Source organism: Sminthopsis crassicaudata, chromosome 4 (genome assembly GCF_048593235.1).
Source record: "Sminthopsis crassicaudata isolate SCR6 chromosome 4, ASM4859323v1, whole genome shotgun sequence".
NCBI classification, from domain to species: Eukaryota; Metazoa; Chordata; class Mammalia; order Dasyuromorphia; family Dasyuridae; genus Sminthopsis; species Sminthopsis crassicaudata.
In genome coordinates, this window is record NC_133620.1 from 279,163,174 (window position 1) to 279,178,238 (window position 15,065).

Consider the following 15,065-nt stretch of genomic DNA (forward strand, 5'->3'; position numbering starts at 1 on the left):
AGATTTCTGATTGTCTCCCCCTAAGACCTTTTCTCAATCCCTCCTAGTCCTGGATCCCACTCTTTCTACTTCTTCCTGTCACCTCCCTCCCACTCAATTTCCCTCATTGCCTCCCAAGCTATAATGTCAACCTTGTCTACTTCCCTTCTTCCAAACTCTTTGACTCTACCTGTATCTCCCTCATCCTTAAGTTTCCCTCTTTACAACTATCCCTCTTTCCTATGATGGTAGTCTTTGTCAGCATCTGTCTCTGCTTTGATGACTCAGTAGCATGTGGAATTGCCTCATTTGAGCTAACCCACAAGTCACTTCACTCTCACGGAATAGAGTAAGAGAATCTGTCAGTCCAAGGACAGAGCTAGGAACTAGGACTAAAGGTCCATGACTTAATCTGCCCAGACTTCAATCTCCTCATCTTTAAAATGAAAGGGTTGGATTTGATTGTCTTTGAGATCCCTTTAACCTCTAAATTTATGTTCTTATGATCCTCTAACCTTAACTTCTGCTTCTAATATTTGTGCTCGAGCAGATACACACACAGTACAAACATAACTATACACTCTTCTTAAGCTTATTGAAAGCACATACATTAGGTCATTTTTCCTTTTTTCTCTTTCTCCATCCTCACACGTCTCTTGGGTGGCTCTTATCTCCAACTCCATCTCAAGATGTTAATTTTAAAATGCTAATTTTAAATAAAATATTTTAAGAATGGTGATCTAAAAACATCAGACATTTGAAAAGAATTTGGCTTTGAGTGAACTATAAGCTTAATATGAGTAAACAGTATGAGACAGTCAAAAACACTTAGGCTGCATTAAAGGAAATTTTTATTCAGGATAAGAGAGATGTTAACATCTTCTTGGCCAGACCATATATATTTATTCTGCTACTACACCTAATTGGTGTACTAAATTGGATTAGAATTCCAAAAGTCTTTCAATATTGTTTTCTATTTTGTTGTCATAATATAAGTTGTTTAGCTGATTCTGTTGTAGCACTATATATCAGTATATATATATATATATATATATATATATATATATATATATATATATATATATATAAATATATATATATATATCTTTCTCTGACTTCTTCAGAGTAGAAAGATGATGTAATGCACATAAAGTGTTAGATTTAGAATAAGATATGGGTTCAAATCCTGCTTCTTATGATATCCACAATGTGACCCTGAGAAAGTCAACTAATCTCAGTTAATTTCAGTTTTTTCAAATTTTTCATTTTTTAAATGGACTTTATAGCATCTAAAATCTCTTCCAATTCTAAGGCTAAGACCTTATGATTCATATTCATTATTTTTAAAGCATGATAATGACAAGGGGAGCCTGAAACTGAAGGGGGGGACCCTGAAACTCTCTTCTGAAACTCCTTCACAGAGAAAGTCTCCTTGAATTCTGGCCTCTGTAAAAGACCCTGCCTGAGGTAAACAGGACAAACAGCTTCATTCTGTTATCCTGAAAGATGGGTACCACCCCCATTGATAACACTCACTACTGATTAAACGCCCTATTGTGGTGAGATTAGCCCAGAGACATTCATTCAATTCCAAGATTTTCTATTCTGATTCTAGCTCAAATTGCACCCAGCCCCCATCAAGACCTGCTAGCTGAGGCTTCTATTATAAAATGACCCAACTTGGGGTTCAGTCCTTGCAGAGAACCTAACATGCCATGCCATGCTATGCCAAGAAACCTCTCTGTCCTTGGCATAAGCTGCAACCCTCTGCCCGATAAATTATTCTCTTTCAGCGTTACCCCCTCTTTATCTCTTTTTCACTTATTTCCCTAACAAGACTTTATATCTCTCTGTTGGGATTTCTCTGCTGGAAACTTTACTTCTCTGTCAGGAACTTGCCACAGAGGAATTCAGTCTTTCTATTCATGCATAGCAAAGGCTGACTTCCCAATGCCAATAATAAATTTCTTTTACCTGTCTAGTTTTTTCGGTTCATAAATTCCTTTATGAAGTACCTCTGCATCACCAGAAGGAGTTCCCACAACTCCCTACCATGAGCCAAATCCTAGGGGAATCGAGGGGACCCTACGTTAAACCTCATAATTTGGGGACACAACCCTGAACCTCTTCATTTGGTTCCCTGAACCTCGAACCTGCCACTCACCTCATCAATAATACTGTTATATTAATAGACCACAATTTGTCCAAACAATGAGCATCTGCATTCCTTCAATTTTTTGTTGTAATTTTTAAAAATGCAGCTATAAGGATCATTTTTTATATCCATAAGAACTTTTCCTCTATTTTGAATCTTCATGTTGAAGTTCACAGCAGCATTTTCTCAGTCATCCAGATTCAAACAAAATGTATATAGGATCAACTAAAGATAATCAACCGGAGGAAGACACTAGAATTAAGGAAGATCAGGAAAAGCTTCTTATTGAAGATAACTTTTTGGCTGATATTTGAAGGAAGCCAGGAAAGCCATGAGGCAGAAATGAGGAGGGAGAGAAATGTCTGTATTTGAGAGATGGAGTGTCTTATGCAAGGAATTTCAAGGAATCCAGTGCTACTGGATCACAGAGTACAAGGGATAAGGAATAAGGTAGAAGAAGATTAAAAAGGGGGGAGAGAGCCAAATTGTGAAGGGCTTTTCTTCTAGAATGCCTAGACTAATTTCCCACTTCTTCACAGAGCTTTGGTGTCTGTATTCCCATAGCCCTCCAACATTTATCATTTTGCAACCAGACTTTTCAGAGAAAGTTGGTCATAAGAGGAGACCATAGATCTGGTAGGTATTGGTGAGTGCAGGGGGTGGAGGGGAAAGAATGCCAGGGTCTCTATTTAAAGGGAACAATAGTTATCTTTTCTCTTCCTCCATACCTTATCTCTCCCCTTTTTTTCCCTTGATTAGAGAGATAGTAGGGGAAACTTGTGGAAGTTGGTGAAGAAGGGATTGAGGCTGTCACCTCCCTTCTGAGAAACTGACAAACAAATCCTTTATAAGAATAATGAAAACTCACAACCAAATCTGGTATCAACCTGAGAGCCCTGGAACTCTACCCAATGCCCCATCGAGCTGACTAACTGGTTTCTGTGATGAGAAAGAAGGGACATCCCATTTCCTTATCAAAGTTTCATCTTTTCTAAGATGAAATGGTTTCTAAGGTATTTCTGAGCACTGATATCCTAGAAGTATATGATTCCAAGACCCCAAAGAATCTATTTCCCTCTTCCCCTATTTTTAAGTTGCCACAAGCCTTCTGGGACCTCATCCCAGCTTTGCCACTAATTCATTGAAGTAGCTACAGGGACTAACTTTGATTAAGGGAGGGGATAGAACTGAAGGAGTGGTAGTATTAAATGATCTCTGATCAGTCTTAACTCTGATATGTCAGGATTCTTTAATCATTTCAGGAAGAAAGATTTGGACTTAGAAAAATTCTCAATCAACCAAAATATTTTAATTAATTTAATTAAAGCAATAATTAACTATTGACATGTATATATATAAATATAATAACTCACATACATTAACTGTTCCACTCATCATGCTAGCCACTGGATGTACAAAGACAAAAGTAAGGCGTTCTGGAATTGTCAAGAAGCTTCTATGTCTGTGTCGAGGGTGGGATGGGGAGTGAGAGGAATGCTACAACATGTACACAGATAAGTAATTACCAGATGGAATTTGAGAATTAATAACTTGGGAAATCAAGAAGTAGGGGGTGAGATTTGAATAGAATTTTGAAGGGCAATAGCAGCTCCAAGAATTGGAGTTGAGAAAAGAGAACATTTCTGCCACAGAATGTGCAGTTATCAAGGGGGAAATAAAATATGATACAGCACAGGAAGAACAATCGAGTCAATATGGCTGGAATGGAAAGGAGAATAAAATGTAATCAATAAATCTAGAAAGGTAGGAACCTGTAGCTAGATTATGAAGAGCTTTAAATGTCAAATGGAAGTTTGTTTTTGATACTGGAATAATAGGGAGGCACTGGGGCTTTTTGAGTAGGAGTGCAATATGGTCAACCTTGTGCTTTAGGAATATTAATTTGATAGTATGGATTGAAAATACTAGAAGCAAAGAGACCATTTGGCTATTTACAATAGTCCAGGTGGGAGGTGATGAAGGACTGAATTAATAAAGTTTCAGAAATGTTGTAAAGAGAGAACTGATGGGAGCTGGCAAATTGATTCAATATGGCATCTTCTCCACTCCTTCCCCTATCTCAACTCAATGGAAGTACCTATTAGTCTCTTTGCCTCTTGCTTCTCTGTATTATATTTTAGTGAGCTACCCCTACTTTGGTCACTGGGAGACCCATGTGACTATACACTGAGAAAGCATTTCCTGCATCTGGGAGGGCCCTCTATCATTCTCTGACTGAGTCTCGGAGCTTAGTCTGTTCCCTGGACAGTGGAGCCTCTAGCTTGTCCCACCATGAGCTTCACCCTACTCTTACTTTTTCTCCTGGGTATAACAGGTAAGGTCTGAAGGGGGCTGGATACTCTCTCATTGGAAAGGGTACTTCCTAGGTCCTTAGTGTCAGATACCCCCATGGTATTGCTTGGCCCTGATGCACTAGGCAGCCTATTGCCCCTTTTGGCTCCTGAGGTCAGGGATTCTTGATCTAGTCTATGAGGCAGATTTCAGGCAGACCATGAAATTGAATGTAAAAAATTTTCTTTTCATTGGTAATTGGTAAATATTTTATTTTATGCATTTAAAAACACTATTTTAAATAAGGATTACACATATACTGAAAGAAACAGAGAGACAGAGGGAGGAAGGGAGGGAGAGAAAAACTCCTGCCTCAGATATCTCCAAGTTATAGAGTAATATCCATTCAACCTCCTAAAGTCAGAAGGGAAAGAGAGATCAGTCTTGTCTTTCCCTATTACCATTGTGCCTATGGGTGTTAGATACTGATGCAAGGTGTACCACTTACTCACTCTATGCCCTCTGTCTTCCTCAGGTTGCAGGGCAGAAAATGCTCCTGAAATCATACAGACCACAGCTGGTAGTTCAATATCCCTGCAGTGCCACTATGACTCAGAGGATGCCCGGGCTCGGAAGGTGTGGTGTTATTTCTCGTCCATGAAATGTCAACCCCTTGTCACCTCGGCTGTGGACAGGAGAAATCCAGGTAGTCAAAAGGCCTACCTCACTGACTTGGGTGAAGGCTTACTAGAAGTGGTGATGAATGATGTGCAAGTGAACAATTCTGGCAAATATGGCTGCATGGTGGAGACAAGCACTGGGCTCCGACCCCTGAGCACATTTATTCTGCAAGTATCTTCTCCAGGTGAGTATCAGGAAGACACTTTTAATTTAGTAACCATGACTCTTAGATCCCTCTGAGGGTGCCTTCCAATGGCGAGTCATGGGGAGAAGATGATAATATCCTTTCCTGTCTCTCCAAGGGGAGGAAGCCACTCTGGGTGGTGAGACCCAGATAAGTTGTTGGTTTCTGACACTGAGCTGGATCCTCAGTCATCTGAGTACAAGAGAACATGCTTTCCTCCCTGGCCTCTCCCACCCTCCCCATCATATCTTTCTCTATTTAATCAATATTTTCAACATAGAACAACTTTTCTTTTTGAATTCAGGAATTATTTTTTAAAAGCAGTGTTAGGCTGAGCACCGATCGGAAGTTAAGAAAGCCTGGGTTTAAATCCTCAATCTGCTATTAACTACTTGGTGACTTTTTACTTTTTTTTTTTTTTTTTTAACTTTTTTAGACTTCAGTTTTCTTAATTGCAAAATAGAGTTGGATTAGATAACCTATAAGATCCTTTCTAAATTTGACCTAAGCTGTTGGTTTATTTATTTTTTAATCTTAGTTGACCAAATGTAATTGAAGGAGGTTTCCTATTTCAACGAAACCACCGGTCCTCTGATTTTTATTCATATTAGGGGATAAAGGCTGTAACTAATTTTATTGATATCTTTTATTTTTTCATCTCATTCTCCTCTAAATATATTGCTATCCCTCTTCTGGCCAGACAGTCTTTCTTTATGACAAAAAGAAAAAAAAAATAAGAAAGAAAGAAAGAAAAAAAAAAAAACAGATAAAACTAGTATAATTCAGCAAAACCAACCAACACATTAACCATGTCTGACAATATATTCAATAGTCCACACCTATAGTCCCCCACCTTCTGCAAAGATAGGAGGGATATTAATTTTCTCAGCTTGTCTCTAGGAGTAAATTTGAGGTACTAGTTTTAATCCTCTTTTATTTAAAATGTACAATTTTATCTTTTAAAAATGAATTTATGTGTATGTGTATAAGAACTATGTATATATATGCAGGTCATAATGAATTCAGAAACTGAAAAAATGCTGAATTGTTAAATCCTTAAGTGCTTTTCAATAAATTGTCATCGTGCAACTAGGGGAAGATGAGTCCATAGAGCCCGGGATGTGGAATCAGGAAGATATTTAACTGGCCTCAATTACTTCTTAATTGCATAACCCTGGGCAAGTCACTAAACCCAGTTATCTCAGTGTCCTTATCTGTAAAATGAGCTGGAGAAGGAAATGGCAAACTACTCAGCATCTCCGCCAAGAAAACCCCAAATGGGACACAACTAAAATAAATGAACAACAATAAAGAAATGTCCCACCTATAGTCATGAAATTTTGAAATCATATATATATACATATGTACATACATATATATATATATATATATATATATTATGGTAGAATCAGGGTGTGTCAAGAACTAGGTGGATAAGATCAGGAGGCTGCTATTGGGTACATATAATGAGTGATCTATTCTCAGGAGGAGGGAACAGTATAGAGTGGAGACAAATGTGGTATATTTCATAAGACTGGAAATGAGATCCTGGGGGAAAGAATCCTTGGGCTAAGGGGTATGAGAGCCCTAAAGGTGGAGAATATCAGCACCCACTTACGTCTAGGACCCCAAAAAGACATTTGGCAAATTGGAAATGGTACCTAGATTTAAATCTCATGTAACTTTAACCACTCTAGACCTTAGTTTTATCATATTTAAATGAAAGAGTTCAAGTAGTGCTTAGCTCTAAATCTATTCTAAGAACTGAAATATTGTAGAGGAAGGTTGGAAAAAAAATAGGGAGGCAGGGAGAGCCTGGTACATGGTTAAACTTGTTTTAGTCACAGGGGCCTTTAGAATTTATGTCATGGGGATGGGGAAGATTCTTTTTAAAAAATTTAATAATAGTTTTTTACATTTCAAAATATATGCAAAGATAATTTTCAACATTCACCCTTGCAAAACCTTGTGTTCCAAATTTCTCTCCCTCCCATCTTCACCCCACTCCCACAGAGAGCAAGTAATCCAATATAAGTTAAACATGTGCAATTCTTCTAAACATAAATCAGATCAAAAAGCCAAAAAAATGAGAAAAGAAAAAAATCAAGCAAGCAAACAACAACAAAAAAGGTGAAAATATTTTATTGTGATCTGCATTCAGTTCCTGTAGTCCTCTTTCTGGATGGAGATGGCTCTCTCCATCACAAGTTTGTTGGAATTGGACTGAATCACCTCACTGTTGAAATGAGCCAAGTTACATCATTACATAATCTTGTTGCTATGAACGATGTTGTCTTGCTTCTACTCACTTCGCTTAGTATAAGTTCATTTAAGTCTCTGCAGGCCTTTCTGAAATCATGATGGGAGAGGATTCTTGTATTATTTTTAAACATTCTTAGAAATAAAATAAACATATTGTTCAGTTGTGTCTAATTCTTCATGACTCTATGGATTCTACTGTTACTGGAGTTTTCTTGGCAAGAATATTGGAGTGTTTTGTTATTTTCTTCTCCAGTGAGCTAAGGCAAACAGGGTAAAGTGACTTGCTCAGGGTCACACAGCTAGTAAATGTCTGAGGCCATATTTGAATTCAGGTCTTTTAATTTTAGGCCCAGTACTCTATCCATTGTACTACCTAGTTGCCCCTAAAATGAACATGACTACCCCATAAAAATGTTCATGTTTTATATGTTTTTATAGGGACTTAGGAGAATAACTATTTCCCTTTCTCTGAGTCTTAGTTTTTTTCGTCTTTAAAACAAGGAAATTAGGCTTTGGTGATGTCTAAGGTTTCTTACAGTTTGAGCATCGTAGGGTTCTCTTCTTGCACAATTATTTCATTGTCCTAAATTTACCTAATTTCCATCCCTCTTCCTTAATATTATAGGATTTGATGCCTCAGTTTGCTGAGGACATTGTTTCTCTTCCCTGCCAGAGTTCAGTTTCTTTTCTGAATAAGGAAAGAAATAGCATGATGTGGATGAGGTCAGAGATTTAGAGCTTGAAGTCCTATTCCTAATTTTACAAATAAGGAAATTGAAGCAGGGAGTAAGTGAAAAAGTTGGAGTTTGTTCTGATTCGTAATCTAACATTTTTCTTACTGCACCAATGTTAACATAGGGAATCCAAGCCATAATAAATTTCTACGGGATGTTGGGCGGATGAGAGATAAGAGGAAGAGGAGCCCAAGAGCAGCCTCAATTGTTTTCCAACGTGTAAAATAGAGTGGGCTGACTTTTAACTGATGAATTTTTAAATTCTTTGGGTATTGTGTCTATCCTTTATGTGTGCATACACTAATCACATATATAGACACACAGATGTAGTCATAGTTGCATCTATATAGCCATATATGATATTTAGATCTATCTGCATATACACACACAGTTAGCACAACATAATGAATAGGGAGGTAGTCCCAGAGTTAGAAGAACAATGTTCAAGCACCACCTTGGACACATCTTGACTATGTAATCTTGGGAACTTAGCTCTCAGTGTCCCAGGTAACTCTTTAAGGCTGAAAGTTGTAGGCAGCTGCAGAGCTCCATTGATGAAAGGAGTTTACTGATCAAGAGTTTCCTATACCAAGAAATTACAAATCCAGCACAAAATTTAAATCTATATTTTGTCTAAGGAATGTATGTGTATGTGTTGATATAAGAATCCAAAATTATATCAATATAAAGAATTCCCAATCAGGCAATGGCTTTAAATAAAATAGGTATTAAAAAACTATACAGACATGTGTATACATATACACATATGCATATATACATGCATATGTATATATATATATGTATATATATATGTGTGTGTGTATGTGTATATATATATATATATATGTCCATAAGTTGCAGAATACTTACTGATCTGTAAGGGTAGGGGGACTTTTCTTATCAGGAATTCAGCATCTTATTGAAATTACAACTCTAGACCACTTCTTTCCCTCCTACACACACACACACACTCAATAAAAGATCTTTGTTATATTCAGTAACAGATCTTAGTTGCAGTTCTTATTCATTAAAATTTCAAATGGTAATTTTTTTTTTAGATTTTTGGTTCTCATTGGACACAGTGCCAACCATGTCTGTTGACAATTCAGCTCTGCTCAAGCTATCCCTACTTCTGCTCCAGCTTCCCCACCTCTGGATTTATCTAATCTTTCTACCTGCTCACCTCTGTCCTTAACAATCTTCTCCATTTTCTCATAGTCATACCTGGAATACAGAACTTGAGCTTTGTCCCAAGGCATGATAATTTAGAGTACTTAGATAGCATTTAATAATCTACTAGTAATATATAATAAATCGAGTTTAACAGAATAACGAGTCAAAATTGGAATACAACAGATTTTGCTTCAGCTCCTCCATAGCCCAACTTTATCCATCACATCTATCCCAACCCTATCCTCCCCAAAAGCCTGAGGTATTCCTAGTAGCTTATGAAAGTTTATATATGCAAGCATCTCTTCCTACCTACTCAATTGAATTTGTTATATAAGTTATATTATATTTGTTATATTATATAATTTTATTTATAATATTTGTTATATTATATAATTTGTTATATCTTAAAAAATAATTTTAAGAATGTTTACTACATCTTACCTTAATCACAAAACCTCATATATATTTTGTTTCTTCCAACCTTAAACCCTCCTTATTTATATCCTCACTACCTCTCCATCTCTCCACCATTAGCCCTCCAGGCCTTTTCAGGTTGTAGGGTTCTACATGTTCTCAATGAATGTTTCTAATCAGTTAACCAAGTTCCTCTCTCTTTGGGTAGTGGGCGGGATGTATGTCTCTTCAGGATCAAGGCAGGAAGAAGAGGGGGATGAAGATTTTTGGGGAGAAACTTTGACTATGGGATATCCTGCAAGCAGCCCAACTTTCAGCCCCATGGAGCCCAACAGAGAAGATTGGAGGTACTATATCAATCACATCAATTAACAAGTATTTATTAAAGTCACTGTGGTGTACTAGACTAGATGCTGGGGATGCAAAGACAAAAAATGATATAATCTCTATTCTCAAGGAGCTTCCATTCTATAGGGAGATAGATTCTATTTCTCCTATTACATATATACATAAGGATGGACAGAATTAATACAAGATAGTTAAATATAAGACAGTTAAAGAGAGAAAGCACTAACAAGGGTGGGAGAAGGAGAATGGCTTTCTGTAGAAGGTAGTATTTAAGCTGCATCCTGAAAGAAAGGAGGGATTCTGTAAAGCAAAGGTAAGGAAAGAATACATTCCAGGTAAAGGAGACAGCATATATAAATAAAGATACAGAGAAGAAAGATGGAATATTATATATGAGGAACAGAGAAAGCCAATTGGGCTGAACAGTAGAGTGTAGAAAGGGGAGTAATTTATAATATAATAATAAACTACCATCATCATCATCATAATTGTCTGCTATGTGACAGGAACTTTATAAATATAATCAAATTTGATCACAACAATACAGTGAGATAGGTGCTGTTATTATCCCCATTTTACTGATGAGGAACCTTAGGCATGCAGAGGTTCAATGATTTATCTAAGAACTTGATAGTAAATGTCTGAGACTAGATTTGAACTCACATATTCCTGCTGCATCTATATACCACTTAACAGTCTACTATAGTAATATATAATAAATAATATGTAATGATGCTGAAGATTAGAAGAGGACAGGGTTGTGAAGAACTTTAAAACAGAAGTATATATTTTATCACAGAGCCAAGAATTAGTGACCACTGGAGTAAATTGAGTAGGTGAGTGATGTGGTTGGAAGAAAAAAATCACTTTAGCAGATATATGTAAGATGAATTGGGGTATTGAGAGATTTCAGGTAGGAAGACAAATTAGGAGACTATCACAATTAGAAGAATGCAGGAGCCAATTCATACAGAACATAGAGAGATCATTAAATTTTTAGTGTGAGCACCTGTGCCTCAGAAATCAACAAATGCTACAAATCAGAGATTTATTTATTGCTTTGGTTGCCTAGATAAGAAAGTAATGGAGGAAATGTTATAATGCAGATTAAATTTTAAAATCTGTTTTTTTTCAGCTATTGTTCTTTCTTGAAAGCTAGCTGTTATTTACCAACAGATTATTGATTACAATAGTCTAAACAAAAGGTGATGAGAGAGTTGAATTAAATGGTGGCTAGGTAAATAGAAAGATAAGTTCAATTTTGGAAAAGTTGAATTTTGAGTATCTCTAGCTTGAAATATATAGTCTATGCAATACTAGGTCTGAACAGGTGCCCAGGCAGCAAAGTTTGCTAACATATCAGGGTGGTTGAAGGTATGGAAGGATGAGTCACCCAGTGACTATGTCCCTTGTCCCCTAAGGACCAAAAAAGAGATATTGTTCCCTCCCCAGGACTAAATCTGGTGGATCAGACTGAGTTCCCTTCTCCCAGAATTATTGACTTCTTTATCACTTTTCTGTATTGACTTTTTATCCATGTCTTTATCAAGAACTAAGATACGACTAAGAGCTCTCTGAAGACCCCTGTTGTTCTTGTCCTGCAGAAATCTCTGACACTAAGGCTTCTCTTGAGCTTATCTTTAACCATCTTTAGGCCCAAAGGCTGAGTTCACCACATTTTTGTCCTTTAGCATTCCCTTGATCTGGGGTTCTATGCTTCTCCTGAGCCTGCTACTTGTGGCTGCTGTGATATTGGCTGTGATAGCTGGAAGGAGAGGTAAGTGATCTCCCCATTTTTTATTTCATTCTTGTTTTACTAAGGTAGCATTCGATGGTCATCTTCCCCAGGTTAAAATAAGCCAGGCCTCTGGCGTGGCTTTCACTTATTACATCAAAAAGCTGCTCCAGCTGGGCTTTTTCTTTATGACTTTGAAAAGAGAGGAAGATTTGAGAAAGGGTGGTGATAGCACCAAGGGTGGGTCAACAAGTGGAGTAGGGAAGTCTGTAAGTGGAAAGTGGAAGAAGGCTGAGAGGGACTAAAGGAAGGGTTAGTGCATCTAAAGAAAGTGGGGAAAGGGGCTTGGGGGTAGCCAGTAACCCATGCTTAGGGAAAGAGTTTATGTAGGAGAAAATGTTGAGTAGATCTGAAGAAAAGGGTTAACAGTCCAGGACCAAGAGAAAAATTTGTTCTCATCTGTCTTTCCAGGAGGCAAGCTGAACATTTGTGGACGATCCCAAAACAGTGAAGCACCAGCCTTGGTAAGAGACCCCTCTGTGTTCACAACACCCCATCTTCCCTATGGTCTTATCATTGAGTGAAACTAGGAGTCAGGAAGGTGAAGAGGCAATCTGAGATTCAGAACCCACTGGTCCCACACCCAACTCCACAGGCTGAAGGATGATTATTATTTGTGCTGTTCCTGTTAATTCCCACTCTGAGGCAGCCTTATGTATCTGGACTTCCCCTGCCAAAAAGACTACATCCTATCTACTTACTTCCCAAGATCTAGAAAGGGGAGTATGCTATTTAATTGATCACAAAGGACAAGAGCTACTCCTAACTATATTTCCAAGACTGATCCAGGCTTGGTATCCCATTTCACTCCCTTCTATGGGATAGGTGAAAGATTGTATAATTTTTTTTTGGTCTACTGCCATTTCAGGATACCTGGACACCTGCTGAAGAGACGTCAACTATACCTTACGTCAAGCTGGAGACCCCACCCTCCTTAGATGACACTACCTACACAAACCCGCCTTTAGGTCCCCCAACAGGAAAGCCACCACCTCCACCTCCTCCAACTAAATCGGAGCCCAAGGTCCATTTCAGCTCTAAGCCTGTGACATATGCGACTGTTGTCTTCCCCCCAGGAGCTGAGTCTAGAGAGGTCCCTACTCAACTTGATCAAGAGCAAACTGACCTCCAGAACCAGTCTAATTCATTACCTACCCTGACTACACCATGAAAGTATGTGCATAGGAGCATCATTCTTGTGGTCTGGCTCTGTCCACCTCATATCACAGAACCAAAGAGTATTGAGCTCTTGCTTCTTTGTTAAAATGTAAACTTCTTGAGGGGAGGCCATATATTTGTATTTCCAGACCCTAGCACAGTGTCTGGCATATAGTAGAGGTTTAATAAATTCTTGGTAATCGTCTATTCTAATTCTGTCATTTCAGAAATAGGAAAATTCAGACCCAGAGATGACTGTTGACCCACAGCAATGATGATGATAACTTCCATTTTTATAGTGCTTTGATTCCAAAAATTCTTTTCTCACTATGCTGTGAGGTAGATAGCACAAAAAGTTCTTGTTATTAAATGGGAAAACTAAAGCTGGAAGAATCTTAAAACATAAAGTCAGGTCCTAAGTTTGATTCCTAGTTAATTGAATGACTCTAAGGAGCATAACTACCTACTGTCTGTGCTCTGGATGAACCTCAAGTCTCATCTCAAGTCCAAAGTTCCTTTCAGTGAATTACTCTGTCCCATTCTGGTGCCTCAATAATCTTATCACCCAGTTATAAATTCAACAAACCCCAACTGGTTTCAAGGAAGAACCTGGTAGGGTACTTGAAGGTGGTAGAGAAATCAAATGTTCTTTCAATCAGACTATGGGACAGGATTCTTTCCCTGTGAGGTAGACTTTTCTTATGTTTCCCTACTCCATTTTCTCTGCTGTATGTGTAATGTGTGTATGTGTGTGTCTGTGCGATTCCATGTGCACCTATGGGGACAAACCCTCAGAGAGGATTCAGTGGATGGGCCTAGTGATTGTTACAAGGATAGTTTCTGTTTATAGGGCTAATGGGTCAGGGCCACCTTAACATTAGGTCTCAATGTCTCCATGTATTCATATGTATGTGTGTGTGTGATTCAGTTGTTTCCTGTCATTCCTGACTCTTCATGACCTCTTGTGTATTTTTTGGTAAAGATATTGAAATGGTTTGCATTTGCTGCTCCAACTCATTTATGATGAGGAAACTGAAGTAAACAGGGTCAAGGGACTTGCCCAGAGTCACACAGCTGGTGTCTTGAGGCCATCTTTCAACTCAGATGAACTAGGAATGAATGAGTCCTGAGTTGGGAGACCTCTAATGTGAATCTCAAGAAAATGGCTAATTTAAAAATATCGATGATATTAAGTGGCAGGAGAGTACTGTGAATAAAATTATTAGTATTAGAATTAAGTACTGTGAATAAAAGCATTTAGGGATACAATCCTCCCATAGGCCCAGGAATAGCAATCCAATTCAATCCAACCCAACAAGAATTTATCAAGGACCTGCTATGTGTACAAAGATCACTGTGCTAAGAAGTTCTAGGGCTACAAAGATTGAAAACAAAACCAAATTAACCCCCCTCCCCCCAAAAAATTCTTGTCCTCAAGGAATTTATATTCTATTGGGACAAGGCACTTGGAGACATATCCACAAATCCAGAGTGGAGAGTCTTGTTCACTAAATGGAAAGCACGAGGGTTATTCTCTAAGATCAGTGTTACTGTTTTTTGAGAACTCTGAGGTCACTGGTCAGGAAAAGCTTTGATAGAATGTAGGCTGCATGTTTTCATTGAGAGAAGTAGATAGATACATCTGTCCACTACCCAACAGCCTTGGGTCATCAAAGATAACACTGTAAACTATATGATACACAGCTTTGAATTATGTGATACTTGGAGGGAAACAGTGGTATAAGGGGTAAGGACTGGGGAGAAGAAATGTCTCACTTCATCTCCCATCCTGTTTTAATTTCCGTAATATGTGCTCCCTATTGATTTCCTTGTATACTAGTAAACTGAATAGGCTTTAGAATATAAAGATAAAGGTTTGTTTTTGTTAGC

General features: G+C 37.9%; 1 protein-coding gene across 1 annotated transcript; it reads left to right on the plus strand.

Moving 5' to 3' along the window:
- The first annotated feature begins 4,356 nt into the window (after positions 1-4,356).
- TREML1 (triggering receptor expressed on myeloid cells like 1) lies at positions 4,357-13,380 on the plus strand. Its single transcript, XM_074310991.1, has 6 exons — positions 4,357-4,469; positions 4,962-5,291; positions 10,083-10,221; positions 11,914-11,999; positions 12,429-12,481; positions 12,886-13,380. The coding sequence occupies exons 1-6, from the start codon at positions 4,427-4,429 to the stop codon at positions 13,186-13,188; spliced, it is 954 nt and encodes a 317-aa protein (XP_074167092.1). The 5' UTR covers positions 4,357-4,426; the 3' UTR covers positions 13,189-13,380.
- Positions 13,381-15,065: the final 1,685 nt, after the last annotated feature.

Bases quoted from the DNA above. Each gene is read 5' to 3' on its own strand.
- TREML1 (XM_074310991.1), top strand. From the start codon at position 4,427: ATGAGCTTCACCCTACTCTTACTTTTTCTCCTGGGTATAACAG. The intron at 4,470-4,961 runs GTAAGGTCTGAA...TGTCTTCCTCAG, and splicing joins TTTTCTCCTGGGTATAACAG to GTTGCAGGGCAGAAAATGCT. The intron at 5,292-10,082 runs GTGAGTATCAGG...CTCTTTGGGTAG, and splicing joins TCTGCAAGTATCTTCTCCAG to TGGGCGGGATGTATGTCTCT.